At 38.2% G+C, this 23,249-nt stretch overlaps 2 protein-coding genes across 2 annotated transcripts in view; one reads left to right on the plus strand and one right to left on the minus strand.

Moving 5' to 3' along the window:
- Positions 1-23,249, minus strand: part of Lamtor1 (Late endosomal/lysosomal adaptor, MAPK and MTOR activator 1) — a 318,543-nt gene that overhangs the window by 16,865 nt on the left and 278,429 nt on the right. The gene's annotated exons all lie outside the window — the stretch shown is intronic.
- On the plus strand, positions 20,388-21,712 carry LOC137252781 (uncharacterized). Its single transcript, XM_067788868.1, has 3 exons — positions 20,388-21,094; positions 21,182-21,459; positions 21,527-21,712. Exons 1-3 carry the CDS (start codon positions 20,992-20,994, stop codon positions 21,710-21,712), a joined length of 567 nt encoding a protein of 188 aa, XP_067644969.1. The 5' UTR covers positions 20,388-20,991.

A 23,249-nucleotide genomic window follows, 5' to 3' on the forward strand; every position in this document is an offset into this window, starting at 1 on the left:
TAAATTTTCAAACATCGGGACATCTCCCCTAAAGTACTATGTAATCTTTCCACTTGACCTTTTGACGTGCTATGAAGTGGAGGGTCGTTCACAATTTCTATACTGAAATAGTTAGATAGCATTGACGTTATTGTGTTCGAGTTAAATGATCGCTCATTGTCGCAGTAGATCACCTCTGTACCCGAAAAAAAATTCAATATTTGCAACATTTTTGGCTTAACATCTACAATTGTCCGCGAGTCTATTGGTTGTACAATAGCAAACTTTGAGAACTTATCAATACAAGTTAGGTAATGCCTCGAGTCCGTAGAATAAATATCAATGTGAAGTATTTGGACAGGATGGGTAGGAATCGGGGTGCTGGCAATAGGATGATTCACCGGATGTCTATTATATTTTGCCAGTGAACAAATTTTAGTTTAAAGCCACCTCCCTCGCCAACTTGCTCATTTTTGGAAAGAAATAGTCATTTAACATTTGCTTGACGTTCTCTTGAGAGGCTCTGTGCGCCCTATTATGTTCAGTTACTACAATTTCCCTTTGTTCATTAGGGCCCAATATATCATACAACCCTCTTACAAACCTCTTTGCATACACAAACTTTGTAGTTGGAAATACCTCTGCTAGGTTATGTTGAATATGGGCAAGAATCGGTAGTTCGCAATGAATTGCATTCACCACATCTGCGTTCACCGCATCCCGAGGCAAGTCCAATAGATTATGCCTATCAACAATATTAAAAACATATCTGGTTTTCTTCCCAAACAATATAAGAATTCGCTTTGAAGGATATTCATCTTCCTCAATTATAATTTGGTTTCTGTAACAATTCGCCGGTTTATCAGTGGTGTCAATTGTTTAGGTCAAAGATTCCTCGCTGTGCACGGTTGCACAATCCGAGGGTACGTCTTCCTCCAAAACATGTATTGGCTGTCGCGACAAAGCATCTGCCACATAGTTTTCCTTTCCTGGTTTATAGTGCAACTCTGCGTTATGTTCGTCGATGAAAGCTTTCCAACGCTTCATCTTTGCGTAAGTGTTCTGTCCGAAACCGCAAAAGTCAAAGGCTGGTGATCAGTAAATATGCTAAGATTTTTCACACCATACAAATAATTCCTAAGTGTCTTTAGAGCCCACACAATCACAAGTAATTCCTTTTCGTTAGCAGCAAATTGCACCTCAAAATTTGGATATTGCAAAATTACGTTCTCTGATATTAAAATTTCCCTTAATTTGTTGAAGGCATTTATTGTTTTTCATCAAACTGGATCTGAACTTTTTTTTGACTGAGATGCTTTATCTTTACCATTTTTTCCTTTGAGCAGCTCTGTTAAGGGTCTAGCAATTGTAGCAAAATTCCTTATAAAACACCTGTAATAGCTGGATAGTCCAAGAAATGATCTAACCTCAAACAGATTGGTTGGTTGTTTGTAATTCTTAATTGCCCCGATCTTTTCTGGGCACGTTTTTATACCCCTTGTTGAAACCAAAAGCCTAAATACTCAACTTCTGTTTTGAAAAATTTAGATTTTTCTATCGAAACCCTCATGTTTGCATCACAAAGAGCCTGCAGCACCCACTGACTATCATGAGCGTGCTGCTCTTTCGATTTTGAAAAAATTATGACGTCGTCCACGTAGACATGGCAGGTCTTGCCAATTTTTTCCCTAAGCACGTCATAGATGGCTCGCTGAAAGACAATTGGTGCATTTTTGAGCCCGAATGGCATTCGACAAAATTCATATTTGCCATTATTTATCGCGAATGCAGTTTTTTCCCTGTCACTCTCTTTTAGTTCTATCTGGTGAAACTCTGATTTAAGATCAAGGGTCGTGAAAATTTGCACTTTCCCCATATTTGACAATATTGCCATTACGTTAGGAATGGGATACTTGTCATATATTGTTTTGGAGTTAAGCTTACGGAGCTTAAGACAAGACGTTTCTTTTTATTTCCCTTGTCGTCAGTGCCCTTTTTGTCAACTACCCATACTGGGTTATTGTGTGGAGACCTAGATGGCCTAATTATGCCAGCCCTCAAAAGCTGTTCTATTTCGTCATTTACACAGTCTACCGCCTCCCCTGGATAGGGGTAAAATTTCGAGTAGGCCGGGTCTTGGTCTGTAGTTCGAATCGTAGCGACGATATTTGTATCATAAGGCAGTTTTTTCCTTTGGTCGGCAAATGCTTCTTTTTGGCTTTTAATCATTTTAATAATTTTTCCCATACTTCTTCTGGAATTTCCCCTTTTAGAATTTTTAGCACGTTCCAAGAGTAAAATTGTGTCTGTACGCAAATCATAATTTATTAATTTCGGACTCAAGTCTATTTTTGCGTTAACCTTTGTTAAAAGGTCAAGCCCTATAATGCCATCAAAAGTTGATAAGCTTGGTAGAACAAAAAAATGGGAATCGATACCGAAAACAGTTATCTTGTAAGATCATAAATGCAACCATGTCAACTAAATAATAGAATAAGCAAAAATACATCACTGTAAAGGAAGAAAAGAGAAGATGGTGGACTTCCGGTTCATTATTGGATTGACGACTGAAGAATAAAGAATTAAGATAATTAATCTGGACGTTTCTGCTGTTTTATTAACCATCGAAGCTAGAAGCAGGTATGCACCTTAACGTTAAGCTAATCGTTTATCAAAAAAATTCCACCGTTTCTGTTGACACTTCGAAATTTTATCGATAAAGAAATTGTCAAGATAAATTGTATCTCGTTTTTAACCGAAACTAAAAGCTTTCGTTAACGGTAAAAACGTTAACAAAAACCTGACAATTTATGTTTGAATTATGCTGGCAATGCTATAGCCATGGTGAAGCCGTAAAGTGGTAACAGCGAGCGGACATACACACAAACTCCATGTAATTTGTTTGTGTAATTCGTCGGTGGTAATGTCAAAAATACTCTGAGAAATGTTCGTACTGTCAAAATTCATGAGAAAAGTTGCAATCAGCTTGGCTAATGCTTTCCCCTTAAATGAATCCGCCATCAGTCAGCTTTGCCAGCATAGTTTTAAATTAATAATCAACATAAACGATTTGATTTCGTTTTGATATGGCATAAAACGAAACAAAATCATTTCGTTAATTTGACGTTCTTAACGTTAATAAACGAAATGAAATGACTTTGTTTCATTTATTAATGTTAATTATCGTAACGAAATGATATCGGTTCGTTGGTTAAGCATGCCTGGCTAAAAGTTATATCTCAGGTGTGTTAACGAACTATTATAAACAAATATTTTGTAAAATGGATGCTCGAGAAAACATTATCAAAGTTTTAACTGAAAATATGTGAATTTCCCTCCTACTGCCAACATTATACAATTACGCAGATTACTGCAAAATATAGTTAGCGTGGGAGATAATAAGTAGCTCCGCAAATACGATGAATACCACTCCGAACACAAATATATCGGAGAACATTCCGGACGAAATGATTCAGATAAACACTGCCGTTTCTATTGATTCCTCTGCCGCCACTGCCGTTACCGCCGTTCATACTGCCGCCACTGCCGTCTATTCTGCTGCTCCCGTATGCTCTGCCGCCACTGCCGTCACCGCCGTTTATACTGCCGCCACTGCCGTTCCAACTGCCTCTACTACCGATGTTTTGGTTGAATTCAATTCAACACCTGCTATTCACGATGTTTTTGTTGCCGTCTATTCTGCTCTGCCGCCACTGCCGTCACCGCCGGTCATACTGCCGCCACTGCCGTTCCAACTGCCTCTACTACCGATGTTTTGGTTGAATTCAATTCAACACCTGCAGTTCACGATGTTTTTGCTGCCGCCCCATCAAACTCTGCCCCAATTGACGCAAGAGCCACGACCATAAGTGTGGATGACGAACTGGTGGCGTTACGAAAACGTATGGAAATGTTAAAATTAATGAAGGAAATCGACGAGCTAAGAGCTAGTACTGGGGTACAACAGCAAGTTAGACTGGATTTTGCCGATAAAGAGCATGCTATGCCCAAGTTCAGTGGCGATGATATATCAGTGACGGTGGGGCATTTTCTTCAAGATTCCGAAGATGTAATGGAGTCGTCAAGAGTAGACGAACGATTCAAATTGCTGGCTTTTCGTCGCTGCCTGGTGGGAACAGCCAAAGTTGTCCTTACCACCAGCAAAGCGTTAAGCTATGCCGAGTTAAAAAAGGCCCTTACGACGGAATTTGAGGTGCCGATACAGAGGAACGCAGTTTATAAGATGTTGGCAAGACGCAAGTGGGACAAAAAGAGCGAGTCATTACATTGCTACGTTCTATTGATACAGGCAATAGGAAAACGGGCAAACATATGCGAAACAGAAATCATCGATTTCATAATAGGCGGCATAGGCAATGTAGTGCCAAATGCACATCTACAGTTACCGGCCAAAACACTTGATGAGTTGAAGGTATTAGTGAGCCGCTTTCAAAGAAAATATTTCACAGTAGAACCAGACTTATATTTGTTGGAAATTAAGTTATACTGTATCGAGGTCGATTACAGTGTCAGATTGGCAGAGCGGTAACTCTGAACACAAATATCGAATTGTATTAGATTAGGTATTAGATATAGATTATGTATTAGATTAAGAAATGTACGATAGTGAAGATAGAAATTAAGTTATAATGTATCAAGGAAAATACAGTGCGATCTGTAACTCTGAACACAAATAGCGAATTGTATCAGATTAAGAAATGTATGACAGTAAAAATAGAAATTAAGATAAGTTTAAGTTTCAGGCTGGTCGAGTTGTAAAATCATAGATGCAACCATGCCAACTAATTAATAGAATAAGAAAAAATACATCACTGTAAAGGAAGAAAAGAGAAGATGGTAGACTTCCGGTTCATTATTGGATTGACGACTGAAGAATAAAGAATTAAGATAATTAATCCGGACGTTTCTGCTGTTTTATTAACCATCGAAGCTAGAAGTTACAATCTTACATTTTTAATTTATTTTATTAAATCCGTGGATTGATTTTACAAAAAACGGAGAAGACACCGGTCTGATGCCTTGCAGTTCTTCTAATTTTTTTTATATAGTTTTTCGCTGTACCTGTGTCTACTAATAGCTTAATATGCCTACTTTCTCTACCTATGGTTCTACTGATCCATGGGAGAGATGATCTTTCCCTAAAAAAATCGCTTGTTCCTCTTCTTCAATTTCCGAGATCTCACCCTGCGCTGTGTTATTATAATTATCTTCCTTGTATTTGTCGTCGACTATATGATTTACTCTTTGAAGCTGGGGACCGGTATTTCGGTCGGAACCTGCATGTCTGTTAGGGTGTGATTGGTACTGCCTAGCGTTATGGAAAGTATTGTTCCTATACTGCTGCTCATTCCGAGTGGCACCATGTGATGGTTCCCTACGCCAATTTGTGCTTTGTCGCAGCTTTGATTCCGATGGATCAACGTCCATAGGAGTGACTTGCTCTTGTCTATTATTCCTATATTCATTTGCTCTGTATTGTCTGTATTCGAAATGGGGATTTTTTTGTTTTTATCCGAGTTGACGCATTTTTTTAGTTTACTTTTTTCTTCCATAGATGTAGAAAACTGTTGTTCAATAAGGGACCTTTGTCCGCATAAGTGAAATCTAGCCTCACAATTATTGCGTCATAATTCAGAACTGTATTAAATGATGCCAAAATGGCATCAGCAGAGCCCTTTATTTTATTTCTAATTATGCCGACCGATTGATGTCTGGAGCTACCCTGGTGGCTCCTGAAAACTTCATATGCTGTATGAGCAGCCTGTCGCCAGGACCCATATGAACTAATTTGCCCATCAAAATCTGGCAATGATTTTACCAAATCTAGGGGCACCTCACACTTAACTCCGGGTTGTATTTTCACCGGTTCGAATACTTTTGGTGTTTTTCCTGTAGTTAAAGTAGTCATCTGATCTGTCAGTTGCTTTATTTTAGCTTCAAAAACCTGCCTTTGCTTTTCGAGGGCGCTTGTAACGACCACCTGAACTAACGTAGTTACTTAAACCGTATCAATTTTTTGCGTAACTTGTAATTTATAAATCTTGTCCAGAAGGTTCTCTAATTTTGAGTCACTCATGAACTAAAAGTTTCCTATTCTAAGGCAATCTAACCGCGTTCAATGCACAATTAGCCAGTCACAACACACACAGACACTACAAACAAAAATTCGCTTCACAAGGCAGTCGGTTCTATGTACCGGAGCGACTCGGGATTTTTCCCGACCAAGGACTGTCATTTCAGTGTGACCCCATTTAATTTGTTTCGTCCCTCCCACAAATTGTCATCCTCCCAGCAGCTCCTTGCAGCAGGAATGCTAGATATTCTCTTACTCCGGGAACCCAATCCGGGTCCGTCTCCTGACCCCGGTCCTGAGAAATGGTTTTGCTGCATTTGCCAGAAAAGAATTTTTTTAGGACGGTCATACTCTGTTCAGTGTGTCTCGTGCAAGGGATGGTTGCATCGGACAGGTTGTTCTGGGCTTGATCCCAAAACCCGACGTCCACGTAACTTTTATAAATCTTTTGTGGCTCCTTGCTGCTCACGCCCAAGGGCGTCCCGTAGTCTACGCCTAAGCGTATCCCCACTACCTTCCAGCAGCTTCGCTGCTCAGCAAGCCACAACAAGTACCCGCTGCTGCTCGCGCCCCACGGCGCCAACAACTCAAACAGCTGATACCACTCATAACTACTACCTTCGTAGTAGAGCTGGTAGCAATGCTGAGCATCAGCCCCTGCCCCCGTCTTCTTCTCCCCCTCTCTTTTCTGGCAGCAATCGTGCAGGTCAGGGAAACAGACTCTTAGTCCCTGCCTCCGTTTGCACCGTCTGCCAGCACAGAATATATCGGTTTGCGACATCCGCTCAATGCAGCTCCTGCCTTGGGTGGTGCCACTTTCCTAGATGTTCTGGTCTCCGCGACGGCAACCCCTCGACGGGTTTCATCGCGCCATGTTTCCAGGTCGCAAACCCAAATCATCCGGGTACCCCAATGCTTGCCCAAGGGCGCCCAGTCCCAAGACCACAACAGCAATTGCGTCCTGGCCTTCCACAGCCTAGGCGTAGTCACCCCTCAGTTACCCCTAGAGTGGCGGCGTCACCCCTCATGCACTTCAGAATTCTGCAGTTCAACTGTAATGGACTAACTGGGAAGATTACGGAGATAGTCGATTTCATGAAGCGGCACAACATCCGCATTGCTGCGATTCAAGAGACTAAACTCACAGCAAGATCTGCATTGCAGACCTGCTCTGGTTATAATGTCCACAGGAAAGACCGCGAGAGCGGAAATGGAGGCGGCCTCGCGTTTATTATACACCTCTGTGCAATATCATATATTTGATCCTGGCATCGACCGCAGTGACAATGTCTTAGAACGTCAAGGCCTATCTGTCCGGTCAGGCGATGCAAATCTAGAAATCATCAACATCTACATCCCTCCTGTCACCTGTTGCCCCAGTGGATACCGCCCTAATATCGAGGCGCTACTCACTGGCAACAATCGCATTATCTTAGGCGATTTGAATGCCCATCACGACCTATGGCATTCAAACTTGCGGGCGGACAGTAGGGGTGAGATGTTGGCGGATCAAATAGACGAAACGACGTTCTGCACAATAAACGGAGACGCCCCCACACGTATGGTAGGAAGCTGTCATAGCTCGCCAGATATCTCAATCGTGAGCGCAGAACTCGTAAACTGCGTCAACTGGGAGCCGATGGTAACATTGGCATCCGACCACCTGCCCATACTTATTTCGTTCGAGCGTACCGCCGACTTCATCGTCACCGAAAAACGCACTTTCATAAACTTCAAAAAAGGAAAGTGGGAAGAATATAAATCTGCAACAGACAGCAGCTTTGCTGCCCTCCCTATCCCGACTGATGCCCGCCAAGGGGAGCGTGCCTTCCGTAAGGTCATTGAATCCGCCTCGGCACATTTCATTCCCGCCGGGAGAATTCCCGAAATCCGGCCCCACTTCCCGGCGGAGGCCGCGAGCTTAGCGAGGGAACGCGACCTTATAAGACAGCCTGATCCAGGCGACCCCCAAATAAGGGATATAAACCAACGCATCAGATTGCTTGTGGACGAACACAAGCGGGCGAAATGGGAAGAGCACCTAAGAGGTTGTAACCTCTCTACCGGTGTAGGTAAACTTTGGTCCACCGTAAAGTCCCTATCGAATCCGACTAAGCAAAAAGACAAAGTTTCCATCGCCTTTGGCGATAAGGTGCTGCCGGATGCGAAAAAATGCGCGAGCGCTTTCTGCCGATAATATATAATGCATCCTACGGTCGGCAAAGATAGACGGAGAGCCAATAGACACGCACATAAACACAAACTCAGCGCGTCACCAATTACCATCACCGCTAGAGAGGTTGAGGACGCCATTGGTCGCGCTAAACCATCCAAAGCAGTGGGCCCAGACGGCATAGCCATGCCGATGCTTAAAAACCTAGGGAAAGAGGGTTTCAAATATTTAGCGCTTGTCTTCAACCTGTCTCTTTCCACCTTTGTCATACCCGAGAAATGGAAAATGGCCAAGGTGGTCCCGCTACTAAAGCCTGGGAAACCAGCTAACGTAGGTGAGTCATATCGTCCGATATCTCTCCTATCGCCAGTGGCAAAGACGCTTGAAGCCATTTTGCTCCCTTATTTCTAAGCACATTTGCAGCTAGCCCCTCATCAGCATGGCTTCAGAAAACTCCATAGCACTACCTCCGCGCCAAATGTCATTAGCACCCAGATAAATTGCGGTTTGAGTCAATATCCCCACCATAGAACAGTACTCGTAGCGTTAGACCTATCAAAAGCTTTTGATACGGTCAACCATGGCTCGTTACTGCAAGACCTGGAAGGGTCTACCCTTCCCCCATGTCTTAAAAGGTGGACCGCAAATTATCTGGGTGGTCGGCAGGCATCGGTGCAATTCAGAAACGAAACATCAAAACAAAGGAGAATTAAACAAGGGGTGCCACAGGGTGGTGTCCTATCCCCGCTTTTGTTTAATTTCTACATATCTAAGCTACCTTCACCACCGGAAGGAGTCACAATCGTTTCCTACGCCGATGACTGCACAATAATGGCCACAGGCCCAGGCCCAAAGATCGATGATCTATGCAATAAAATAAACGGCTATCTCCCTGATCTCTCCAGTTTTTTCGCCTCGCGAAACCTGGCATTGTCACCGACTAAATCTTCCGCGACCTTATTTACAACATGGACGCCCCAAATGTCGACCATATTGAACATCCACGTCGATGGCACTACGCTACCGACTGTCCTACACCCCAAAATCTTGGGTGTGACGTTGGATCAGGATCTACATTTTGGTGCGCACGCAACCGCAATTGTTCCAAGAATTCAGAGCCGTAATAAAATCCTCAAATCCCTTGCTGGCAGTACCTGGGGAAAAGATAAAGAAACGCTCTTGACCACATACAAAGCAATTAGCCAGCCGATTACGTGCTACGCGTCACCCATATGGTCGCCAAGCCTAAAAACCACCCACTGGAAGAAACTACAGGCCTGCCAAAATACTGCTCTCAGAATCGCCACGGGCTGTCTTCTTATGTCCCCAGAACACCATCTGCATAATGAGGCGAGAATACTCCCCATCAGGGGGAGAAATGAGATGCTGACCAAACAGTTTCTGTTGAATACCCAGAAACCTGGGCATCCCAACAGACATCTGATTGACGAACCAGCACCGCCTAGGGGCCTAAGGAGTCATCTCCGTAAGCGTTTTGAGGAAATACGGCACCTGAGAACCCAGCCGTATGAAGCGGAAAAACACAAGCAGGTCCTTGGTGAACTCCATAGACAGGCGTCGGACCTTTATGTCGGGAATTGCCCGGTGAATCCAGTACTTGAAGAAAAATATCCAGAACTCGCAGAAGAGGAACGCATACTCCCCAGGGAAACGCGTGTCACTCTTGCTCAACTTCGTTCTGGATACTGTAACAGGTTAAACTCTTACCTATCCAGAATCAACCCCGACGTCCTTTGGTTTGTTTGTTATCTTTTGGTTTGGTTGTTATCCTTTGTAGTTGAACTTTCTCAGAGTTGGACGCCAATTTTATAAATGCATTTATTTACGTTGAGTATCTTACGAAAACTGACTAACTTAAAGCTAACATAACTAAATTCTAGTCCTAACCTTCCCGTTGGCGCTACCGCGATCGTTGTTGTTGTCGCTGTCGACTGCGCTTGCTTGCTTTATCGCTGCCGCTAAGGCGTTACGCTCACCAAACACTAAATCAGCAAAAACGAATTCCCACACAAATCGTGGGAATCTTTACGAATGATTCACCAGACGCTTTCGTCAGCAAACACAGATTCCCACACAATGAATGGGTATCACCTGCTTATTGCGTAGCTGACGATAACTTGCATGTATTATGCATGCGGTGAAAGTGGGTGGTTGTGGTCGGTATGAAGGTATCACCCGCACTAATTTTATGGGAATAATAATTCTCCCATTATTGTAAAGCCGTGACCAAAGTTTTATGTTGATATCTCTACTGGAAGTATTTTCGGCCGCCAACTCCATATAAGACCGACCAGTGTAGATTGTGGCGATGTTACTCTCATGCATAAGATTGCGTTAAACGCATCTATACGAAAAACTTCATTGTGGCTCGGCCATTATTCGTCACAACAATTACCTTAAAGTACGGCGACCCGATATTTCCGTTGCAAACTAGGCCAAGAAGTCTGTGAAGCTGACGTCGCTTAAATCTTCAACAAAGATTTGGCAGTAGCGATGTGGTCAGGAGGGTGGTGCCGTGGGTAGAAGTCCATGCAAGTGGGGAAAGCTTCTGATCGCCATTCACCAAGGAATGGCCAGTGCGATTCTATTGCTCGCGATTCAACAGCGCGCTTCTTCCGGTCGCTTGATGCCAATTATCCTCTGCGTAGCCGCTGAATATACGTTTAGTGGCCACTCTGACGTACTAGGTTTAAGGGCTAGCTGGGCTGGGGGATTTTCATCTCCCATCGGGCGTCTGTCTTCGGTCAAGCCGCTCGATATATGAACGTGCAAGTAAATTTCCATTTTTACTGAGCGGTATGTGCGCTGGGCTTAGGACCCGCCACGTCAAACCACTCTCTAATGAAAAACAACATAAGGCCTCTGTTAAGATGACAACCCTTACCTGATGACGATCACGGCAAACGTTTGATGGGCAATGACGAGTCTCGCAAACGTCAAGCTGTGTAGTTGAGTTTCTATCTGTGTTTTCAATAAATATAGTGTTTAATATTGCTAAATATAGTTTTATTGTTCAAATAGTTCGCGAAGTGCAATAATTGTGTATGCTGAATTAAGAAATTAGATTTAAATTCAATTGCTCTTACTTAAATTTTTAAAGTAAAAAACTAAAATTTTCATCAATTTTGGATATACACATATATGTACATATTCACTTGCAGTTAAATTGCCTAGCGTTTTGCATGGTTTTGTGGTTGTTGATAAGGTTCAGTTTTTAATAGTGTATTTTGTTTTTATTTTTGATTTTTTGCGTACACATTCTTTCCTCAGTGTCACAGCTGTTTGCGTGGTTTGTTCAGTGTTATTACAGTGCATCTCAAACTGCTCATACAGCATATCCCTTTCTAACAGCTACTTTTAAACTATTGTATTTTTTCTGTATAACCCGTTTTGCTATCGTTCAATTAATATTCATACTTTTCCTATTTTATTAATTCTCGGGTTTCTGTGCCATTTATATATATATTTATTCTTCACCCTCTTTAAGTTTATTAAGAATGTCGTGTCTATATCCAAACTGCTTAGTAAAAAGTGAATCGCATCCCTTCGTGGCATGCTGGCTTTGCGATGGGCTTGCCCATATGAAGTGCGCCGGTTTGTTAGCACGAGTGGTTGAAGAACTTAATGATAATAATAAGGGAGTGCGTTGGGCTTGTTTAAAATGTAGGCCTACCGAAATTGATCCTTTCAAGGTTTTCAAACAGACCCGAGATGGGTTCTCTGAAATAGGCAGAAATCTCCGCTTTGTTCGAGAAGTTTTAGCATTATGAGAGCTTCTTTAAGTCTTTCAAACACTCAAATGTAAACATTCCGGATAATAATCGTAGGCCTATCGATGTTTCCCTTCCAGCTCCCACTATGGGTGCTGATCCCAAAGTTCCTCCACCTCCAGTTCTTCCACCCGCAACGATTGAATTGATAAACCTGTCCTCACCGAGTCCCTTAGCAGTTCAACCATCGACAGCGGAATCTGAAACGCCGGCTAGTAGATTGATTACTCTCCCTATTAAAAAGTAGATTTTTGTGTCCAGATTCGAGAGAGACACTACAGAAGAGGATCTGAAGTCTTACATCATAAGTAAACTCAAATCCGAAAACGTGACTATTCGTCAATTTAATTTTAATTATCCTAGAGACATTTCGTCATTTAGGATTGACATAACCGCGCAACACTTTGAAACAATTTTAAATAATTCATTTTGGCCACCTGGGGCTTTTGTGCGTAAATTCGAGCATAGACGCAACGTTAATATTCGCAATCTTGCTGCCGTTCCTCATAACAATAATGCAGCAAAAAACTAAATATTAAATCTGTCCTTAATATATTTTATCAAAATGTAAAAGGACTAAACACGAAACTAACTGAACTGTACTTGAAATCATTTAACTGTAATTACAATATCATCGCTCTTAGTAAAACTTGGTTAAATCCTCATATATTTAATTCGGAGGTTCTTTGCAATGATTACCAAATATATAGAAATGAACACTTGAACAGAGTTGGAGGTGGAGTTTTGCTCGCGGTACATTCTTCTATACCTTCCACTGAGGTTAATTTACCTGTTATAAAAGCTACGGAATTTAAGTGCATTAGAATCCAGCTGGGGATAGGTTTTACCTATATTGCCATTTGCTATATCCCACCATCTGCTGATCCCCCGGTGTATATGAATCATATTACGTTACTGAAAGCTATCAATTCAATGTTGAAGCCTATTGATCCTATAATTGTCTTGGGTGACTTCAATCTCTCGCACGTATCATGGATCACAACCGACCATGGTACTGTACCGGTTTCTTCAAAATTGTCCAGCAACGACTGTTTAGCGGAAATAACTGAACTTTGCCTTAGACAGATAAATACAGTTTGAAACATGTTTGGGAGGGTACTTGATTTGGTATTTGTTGATAATACATCAAAATCCATTCTTAGGAGGGGTGAACTTACTGTACCTGAGAACCGTTATCATCCTTCGCTGGAAATAGTTTACGAAATGGAAAAAAGTTCTCGGAGTTGCACTAATACAGAAAACGACTCTAGTTATAGATTTGAATTCGCGACGGTTAATTTTAATAAACTTAGCCAAATTTTATCTACAGTAGTTTCAGGGGGGCGGCATCCTCCACCGGGCGCTGTAGTGTAAACAGCCAACAATTTAAGGCCAAATATTTAAATCAGCTACCCTGTAACAAAAATAGTCTAAATGTTCATCAACACATAAAAAAGCATTTTCAATTCTTGCTGACATAGCCATTCATACGATTTAATACAGATGTATGTAAAACACACGACCAAACAAATTTGCATTCAAGCAAATTTGAGAATGTTCCATTTCCCACAGAAGTCACAACTCAACACAGGTTTGTAGGTATATATATTGTATCAAGTTGTATCTAGGTATGTAAGTATGTGAGCTTAAGGTAAATATGTATGTAAGTATGTATTTAAATGTAAATATGCATGTAAGAATATGTTAGAATAATTTTGTATAAATAAGCTGACAACATTTGAATAAAAGAGCAATTAAGCATTGATCTTTGATCACTCACAACGCAGTCTATTTTATTTCAAAACTTTCACATGGCGATCCTGCCTATGATTCTTCTGGCTGATTTTTCAGCCTAATTTCATAGCTGGCAAGATGTTTACTGGCTGATTACAGCCTAAGCTTTATAAAAGGAACAAAGAGTGAAGCTATAAAACGAGTTTTTTACTCTAAATTTTATCCTGGAAGAAGAAAAGCAAAAAGGAGCTGATCAAACGAAATCTACTGAAAGCTAATTTGAAGAAATTTGGAGCACTCAAAAATGACGCCATTTAGCAATTTTTATGGTAATTTACTGGCTTTATAATCGAACTGATGCAGGAGCAGTGGATATGACCAATTTTGAGCACTCAAAAATGACGCCATTTAGCAATTTTTAAACATATTGATATTACCTCGGAAAGAACAAAAGAAACACATTCGGAATAAACAACAAGACTGGCAGCATAATAAGTATAAATATAATTACCTTAACTTTGAAATAGTTTTAACATTTTAGACATAATTTCTAAGCAGGAAAAATATTCGGGCAACCTAACAACTGCCTATTGACAAGCAAAAATTCAAATTTCTGCTGTAAAAACCTTTTTTTTGCTAAATTTTGAGACATGTTCCAAGAAGAGGACATACAAAGTCAATTTGATCAAATTTTTGAAAGATTAGTTAAACAAAATCTGAAGTTCCAAGAAGGTGAAAATAAACCACCTGAAATACCCAAGCAAGGTCCTAAGCCAATAACAATCGAGGAATATAGACAGAGAAATAAGATTCAAAAAATTGAGGAACCTAAAGTTCCAAAACCGATAAAATTGAAAAGAAAAAGAGGAGGAAAGCAGTTTGCCATTCGAAAAACAATAGCCAAGATTTATGAAAAAATTTATTTAAGCACAAATCAGACAGAAAAAATTAAACTAAAACAAGAAATCAAGGAATTAAGGAAAAATAATTATCAAAATAAAAACCAACCCAGCAATGTAAACATTCGGGTGTTGAAAAAAAAATATAAATAAAATACAATTTTGTAAAACTATTGATTTTAAAATTATGGAAAGTTCAAGAAAAATTAAAAGTTGTGTAAAAGGCCCACTTGAGGACCTTAAAAATGAAATTAAAATTGTAGATGAGGAAAAAACTCTAGTATGGTTGAAAAAATGGTGGAAACTTATTGATATGCCTGGGGAATCAACAATATGGAATGTAAGAAACCCACCAGCAACAACATCCGAAGAATTATATAGGTACGAAGTCAAATTTATGGGAAGGACAGATTAATCTATTGAAAAAAAAAAGAAAAATTTTTTTAATAAAAGAAAAAAAAACAAAAAAAAAATTTTATTTCATCATATTTTTTTACGATGGGAAGCCAAGAATCAAAAATAGAAAAACCAACGGCAAACGTTGTAAACTCAGTCCAAGTAGTAGATCATACTGAGACACTAGATACTATCAAAATCATGCTTCTAATAATCTGCGTAGTCCGTTGCATCAGTTTGTTTCTGAAACTCTACCCAACCCATAATAAATTCCTAAAAAAGCGATATACCAGCCGCGCAGGGGGTTTAGATAAGGTTTAACTAAATTTTAGCTACCATCCCCAATGGGCAAATGGGAAGATATCGTTAAACTACTTATAGAAGAAAAAACGATAGGAGAAAAATCTTACAATTGTATTAATAAAAATACAAAATAAAGGCAGAAACAGTAGTAAAGCATCTTAAAATAATAGTTGAAGTATTTAACAAAATAAGAAAAACACTTCAACAGTTGAATGGTAAACTAGACGGCAATCGAAAGGACCAAGCATATCAAATTTTTTCCAGCGTTAGAGACAAATTGGTGACCTCACTGGCAAGATATGATATAGAATTCAAAGTACCAACGAGTTTCAAGAAGGAAATAGAAATAGACTTTAGCACATTCCTTCTGGAGTCAGCCTCCGATTTAGAAGAGGAACCAGAAATAGAACAAAAAGTAGAAGAAGAAAAACAGGAAATTTTAACAGAGACATCAAACTCACACACTGAAATCAACAAAATGTCACAAACAATAGTCGAATTTTTAAAGACTGCTTCATCAGTTTTGCCACAATTCGATGGTAAAGCTGAAAACTTGAATAGCTTTCTGGGTGCTTTAGATATCTTAGAACAAATTAAGGATACCCATGAAGCTATAGCGGTTTCAATGATAAAAACCAAGCTGAAAGGAACAGCCAGAAACCTAATAAACACTGAAAGCACAATCGAAGCAATAAGACAAAAATTAAAAACAGTAATTAAAGGTGAATCGGTTGAAGTTTTGACAGCAAAACTCCTGAATATCCAACAGCGCAGTAAAACTTCAAATCAGTACACTGCTGAAATTGAAAAGTTCACAAAATCGTTGGAAGGAGCATACATATCCGAAGGACTAACACCAGAGTTAGCAACCAAGTATGCTACACAATCAGCTGTGAAAGCTATGTGTAAAAAATGCCCCAAAGATAAAGTAAAAACAATTATGCAAGCTGGAACGTTCAAAACAATGAACGAAGCCATATCGAAATTTACTAACAGTTACACAGAAGTAACTGGAAATACAAATTCACTACTACATATTCGCCAACAAAATTCCAATTTCCGAGGAAGCTTCCGCAGGAGTTACCAAAACAATAATTATAGAGGAAATTATAGACGTTCTTTCAATACGTATAATAATAATAATAATAACAAGAATAATAATAACAGACAAAATAACCAAAGACCTGGTCGAAATTTCGGATCGCGAGGAAATACCCGCAATAACACCAGAAATGTCCGAAATGTTACACAACAGGAAAACCAACAAACTCCACCTCAATAAATAACAAATTATATATTTTCAATTTACATCTTAATAGCTACATATCTTCCAGAACAACTCTGAATGATTCCATATCAACCCTCCTAATCGATACGGGAGCGGATATTTCAATAATAAAAAAGGGGCAGATTGACAGTAATGTGACGATAAATAATTCTCAAAAAACAGATCTAAGAGGAATTGGTCAAGAAATAACAAGCACTATTAGCACGGTTAAAGCAGATTTAAAAGATGATTACCTATTAATTAGACACAAATTTCACGTAGTAGAAGACACTTTCCCAATCCCATGTGATGGAATATTAGGATTAAATTTCATTAAAAAATATAATTGCATTTTCCGCACGATCAGAAGTAGTTCGACAAATTCACATAGAAAATAAATATTCAGATTTATTAATTCCACAACAAGAATTGTCTGAAGGTATTTTTATTGCAAACGCACTAGCAAATTCACAACAAACATTTGTTAGAATTATAAATACAACAAATAAAAATGCAACACTGCAAGATTTTAATATACGTACAGGAAACTTGAATGATTATAGAATAATTGAAAATAAAAAACTCGAAAATGAGGCCAACAATAAGGAAAAATTAGAAAGATTAAATAAAAATTTTCCAAAATTTGCAAATAAATCACTTAATGCATTATGTGCAGAATTCATTGACATTTTTTCATTGGAAACAGAACCAATTACTACTAGTAATTTTTACAAACAAAAACTTCATATGAAAGACAACAACCCAGTCTACGTAAAAAATTATAGAATACCAGAAGCTCATAAGAGTGAAATTAATAAAGAAGTAAACAAATTAGTTAAAGATGACATAATAGAACCTTCAATTTCAGAATTCAGTAGTCCAATATTATTAGTACCGAAAAAATCACTACCGAATTACCAAGGAAAAAGATGGAGAATGGTTGTAGATTACAGAGAAGTAAATAAAAAATTAACCGAAGATAAATTCCCTTTACCAAGAATTGATGACATACTAGATCAATTAGGAAGAGCTAAATATTTTTCATGTTTAGATTTAATGTCTGGATTTCACCAGATTGAACTCAGCGAAGAGTCAAGAGATATCACATCCTTTACAGCGGATAATGGTACTTATCGTTTTAAAGTAGCACCGAACTCATTCCAAAGAATGATGACATTGGCATTTGCAGGCTTAAAACCTTCACAAGCATTCCTATACATGACGATTTAGTCGTATTAGGATGCTCCGAAAACCATATGATTAAAAATTTACGAGATGTTTTCGCAACTTGTAGAAAATACAATTTAAAATTACATCCGAATAAATGCTTATTTTTCAAGCAAGAAGTAACTTACCTTAGTCATAAATGCACAAGCAAAGGAATTTTGCCAGAGCCCAATAAATTCGAAATTGTTAAAAATTTCCCAACACCTAAAAATGCGGATGACGCGAAAAGATTCGTCGCATTTTGCAATTATTACAGAAGATTTATCCCAAATTTTGCAGAATATTCTAGAATAATAACAAGACTTTGCAAGAAAAATTTAGTTTTCGACTGACAGAGGATTGCAAAAAATCCTTTGACTATTTGAAAGCTGCGTTAATAAGCCCTAATATCCTATAATATCCCGATTTCAATAAACAATTTTGTATAACAACTGACGCAAGTGGATATGTTTGCGGAGCAGTATTAAGCCAACCCAGCAGAATTTATTCATGCGCTTCTCTAAACTTCATTTTTGATGCGCTACCTTTTCACTTCTAAAAACGCTGAAAGATAGACATTTAGCAAAGTGCTCCGTATTAGCTACATAACATGCAGAAAATCAGCAAGCGCTTTTTTTTGCTTATATGTTTCTGCCATTTTGTTTTATTTTCATTTCGAGTTCAGCAGTCGAAGATTGAGTTTTTTGCACGTGCGTGTTTGTCGCGATTTCATTTATTAATAAAAATAGATAAATAAATCTAAGTATTGTAATAAAATATGTGCGGTGTTTATGAAAATATAAACTAAATTGGAAATTTGCCAAAAACTTAAAAATCAGATTGGTATATATAAAAATATAGAAGTGGGAGCTTTCCAGAATAATACAAACTCTTGCTGGCTTGGTTTTCATCATATTTTTATCTTTTTGGAGGTGAGTAGAGTGAATTTCAGTTGAATCCGTTTTGCTATAGATCCAATTTGCATTTTAATTCTTGTATTGAATATTCATTTTGCAGAGCACACTTGCATCAAAAACCACACATTGCGTCGTAGCTTGGCCTTTTCTAGGTGAGCAAAGTGCATTCTATAAGTGCCGCATGGAATAAATCTCATTGCACCACGTATAATGAAATTTTCATTTTGCAGAGAACTAGTTGTATGAGACAGGTAAAATGAGTTATGCGTTTTTGGGCTATAGCAAAAGGCATTTCAAGCGACTTGTAGCCAAAGAATTGAATAGTATCAAAACCATAGATGAGGAAGCCTCAAAAGATTCAACAAATAGCCCTGAATTATGCACAGATAAAGAAAATACCGATGCCAGTGAAATTATTGTTCCGGAAAATGCAGAATTTGAGATGCTTGTTATGGAACCGCCATTCAGTATTGTCACGGGATTTAAGGAATGGATGGTGAACCATAAAATAAGACGAGTCGCTGCAGAAGATATGCTTCATTTGTTAAACAAATCTGGTCTTAATGTCCCTAATTCAACAAGTGGTATTTTTGTAAAACAATCTATTCAGACGCGTGTAGTAAAATCTGGGGAATATTTTCATTATGGGATAGAGGGCATTAAAAAATGTTTGCAGTTGAAAGTCCCTCTAGATCAAAAAAGTTTACAGTTGGACATTGGTATCGATGGTCTTCCCCTATATAAAAGTTGCTCAAGTTCATTATGGCCAATTCTTGGATCAGTAGCAAACCATACCAATATGTCTCCATTTCTAATTGGATGCTACATGGGGCAAAAAAAACCCGAAGATATTAACGATTTCCTATTTGATTTTGTGCAGGAGTTTTTGATTTTAAAGGAAAGAGTATTGAGCTGGAATCTTCTACAGTTTTTATTAGACTACGAGCAATTATATGCGATGCTCCCGCTCGTGCTTTCGTTAGCGGAACTGTAGGTCATACTTCTGCCACAATGGATGCTCCAAGTGCACACAACAGGCTATGCAAAAAAGTGAATGTTCTAATTGTTCTGGGAAAAAAAGAAACGCTTGACATATAGCGTAACAGTTGGGCCCTTGAGAACCGACGATGACTTCAAGACGAGAAAGGACAAAAAATTCCATCTAAAAATGTTTATAAACAATGAACATATTCTAGAAAAGTTAAATGTTAACATGATAAGTCAGTTCCCTTTAGACGTAATGCATCAAATTGACCTGGGAGTTGTTAAAAAAATGCTGCTTTTAATATGGAATAATGAACTATGCAGTGAAAAGATTTCAAAAGAAAAAAAAGACGATATGGATAAACTTTTCGTATCTTTAAGAAACTGTATTCCAAATGAGTTCCACAGGATGCTTCGATCTTTCAATGACTTATGCCGATGGAAGGCTACAGAGTTCAGGCTGATTGTTTTATATGTGGGTCCTGTTCTGTTTAAAAACTTTCTAATACATACATATGTTGTACACACATTTCTTTCTACTTCATGCTTCTTACAGGCTTATTTCATCTACTAACTGTCAAGCTAATTTAGACTGTGTGCAAAGTATGTTAGAAGTATTTGTGCATAATTTTCAATATATTTATTGCGAAAACAAAGTAAGCTATAATGTGCATAATCTGCTTCATATTGCAAGTTGTGTGCAGCTATTTGGAAATGTAAATTCTTTTTCAGCCTATAGGTATGAAAATTATCTTCAAGTATTAAAAAAAGATTGCCGGAAGCCTAACTCTATATTACAACAGATTTGTAATAGAATCAATGAACGAAACGAATTGTCAACTAAAAATAAAATCGGCATGGGTAAAAATATAGTTACTCATAGGTTTCCATACTCAAATTCACCTTTATATACAAATTACAAGTTCAACGAATTCTTTTTGAGTATCGACGCACCCGATTGTTATTGCTACTTTAAACCATTTGTGCCTGCAAAAATTTATGGTTTTTTCAAAGATCAGTCTGGCCAAGAATATATTGTAGGTTTTTCTTAATAAAAGTAGTTTTTTCACTGAACCTGTGGATTCAATGTCGTCGTTAGGGATTGCATATGTTAGCAATCTCAGTGATAATGAAGAAATATTTCCAATTACAAACTTAATCAGCAAACGTATGTTTTTGCCAATAGGAGAGAGAACAGTTTTTGTATCAGTTTTACATTATTATTAAAAAAGGGTGACCGCTTGAAGAATGAAGGGCATGAAGAGAAGGTTTTCAACGAAGGCAGCGCAAAAAGAAATGCTCGGCAATTTAGAGGAGAACAGCCAGTTGCAAGCAAAATGCCCAAAAATTGGTAAGTATACCTTCGTTTAAATTAAGTAATTACTATTTATTTTCAGTACTTGATTTTTTTTCTAAAATTGAATACTTCTTTTCGTAGAATTTCACAACGAGGAGCAAACTAAGTTCATGAATGATCAAAGAACAGATATAGCAGACATTAAAACCATTTTGTCTCAGCAGCTTGAACTTCTAAAGGAACTAAAAACAGAGATATTAGCAATCAAACAAAAGATGGCAAGCCAAGATGTGGTTATCGAAAAATTGATGAAGAGAGTCTTACCAAACACATCAAATTTAACAATTCTTCCGTTCAAAACGATTGAAGAGTTTAAGTCTGCAGACAAAATTCCATCACAGTACTCTCGAGATGAATTGGTATTACGCAACGTTAACCTCTTCATATCACAACTTTTAGCTAAATAGGTATTTAATATAATTTCAGGTCGCATACGTACGCACTACTGTGGGAGTTACTCCAATAAGAAAAATTGTTCCCTTTTTATTTGCTGAATCTACTCTGCCTTTTATTAATTGGGATGGTCGTCACCAAAAATTTCCAATCAAATCGCTAAAGTTTTTCAATGAGATTGTTTTCCGTAAGCATAAATTTCCACAAATATGTACTTAACGTTAAAACTCTACTTCCATTTAACAGGTGCAGTTCATGGTCCCGATATGGATTTTTCTAAATTTGACAGTGAAATGCGAAAGGGGGTCCGATCCGCGAAAAACAAAATGTATAAAAGCAAATCCAACCAGTAATATTTTCTTTTGTAATACATACATATGTAAACTAAACTAAACTAGAAGTATTTATTTAGCATCTCAAAGTCAACTTAATTCATATTTATTCCATTTTTAAATTAAAAATAAATGTACATTAACATAAAGTAATTTAATAAATTCCAGTGTACTTATGTAAAATGAAAAGACAAAACGGACAATTTGAAGCATAAACTTAATTATTTATATGTATTTATTTTCACCATTTCTTATACTTATAAATCTCAATAATCTATTTTTTTTTTTATTGATTAAACAAAAGACAACCGTAAATTCTTCGCTAACCGTAAGAAATTAAAGGTTTATGTACTAAAAATGAATTTAAATATACACTAAACTTATGTTCATTTAAACAATTCATATCCTTGTTCTTATTCAACTTCGTATCGTAAATAGAAAAGCAGTTTTAAGAAGTGAGTGCAGTTCGCAAGAAAACACTCAAAAAATTCTAGGTCAAAAATAAAAAAGTTCCTTGAGCGCTTTCCTGTGAATTCTATTTAGCCCAATACGGGGACCCCAATACGCATCTGCCTCTCATTATTATATGCCAAAAAAGATGCGCCTCTAGGCCGCAGTACTAGTTGCGTAGTCGGTGCGCATCACTCCTGCATAATTAGTCGCTTAATCGATGCGCATCACTCCTACATTTTTGGTTGATTATTTAGGGCGCATCATTCACGCGACTCGTGAAGCGTTCTACCTGCGCAACATTCATAAGAAAGTGATGCGCCGATTTCCAATGACATGCCAATGTTAAAAGAGGCGTAATGAGCTACATACACGATGCGCTTCATTGCATCTACGAAGGGCTGCTAAAGCGCTTCCGATGCGCTATTCCGCCTATAGGGAAGAGTATGAGGGAAAACAATTACCAATTGCCTATGCATCAAGATCATTTACTAAAGGAGAAATTAATAAAGCAACAATTGAGAAAGAATTTGCATCCATTCATTGGGCCATAACATATTTTAGACCATACGTTTACGGTAGAAAATTTTTGGTCAAAACAGACCACAGACCCCTAACATTCCTATTTTCGATGAAAAATCCTTCATCAAAATTAACTCGAATCAGATTAGATCTGGAAGAATATGATTTCGAGGTGGAGTATATCGCTATGTAGCCGACGAATATCACGCATAGATATTAAAGACCTAAAACAAATATCGGTAGAAGCGTGTAAAATATTAAAAGTTACGACTAGATCGGAAACTAAGAAAAATTATAACAATAAAGATTCCAGTAGTAAAAATGAAGAAATAAAAAGTCACAAAGAGAACCCAATAATATTTGAAGCGCTAAATAAATGTGAAGTAAAGACACTAGTCCAGCTCGTTTTCGATCCTCCGAAATTACGTTTCAAGAAAGGAAAGAAAATTTGT

The sequence above is a fragment of the Eurosta solidaginis genome, chromosome 5, assembly GCF_040869045.1.
Source record: "Eurosta solidaginis isolate ZX-2024a chromosome 5, ASM4086904v1, whole genome shotgun sequence".
Taxonomy (NCBI): domain Eukaryota; kingdom Metazoa; phylum Arthropoda; class Insecta; order Diptera; family Tephritidae; genus Eurosta; species Eurosta solidaginis.

What these genes read in the sequence shown, in the direction of transcription:
- LOC137252781 (XM_067788868.1), top strand. Translation starts at nt 20,992, where the DNA reads ATGAAGGGCATGAAGAGAAGGTTTTCAACGAAGGCAGCGCAAAAAGAA. An exon ending in AGCAAAATGCCCAAAAATTG is followed by an intron (nt 21,095 to 21,181) that starts GTAAGTATACCT and finishes TTCTTTTCGTAG; the next exon opens with AATTTCACAACGAGGAGCAA. An exon ending in AGTACTCTCGAGATGAATTG is followed by an intron (nt 21,460 to 21,526) that starts GTATTACGCAAC and finishes ATATAATTTCAG; the next exon opens with GTCGCATACGTACGCACTAC.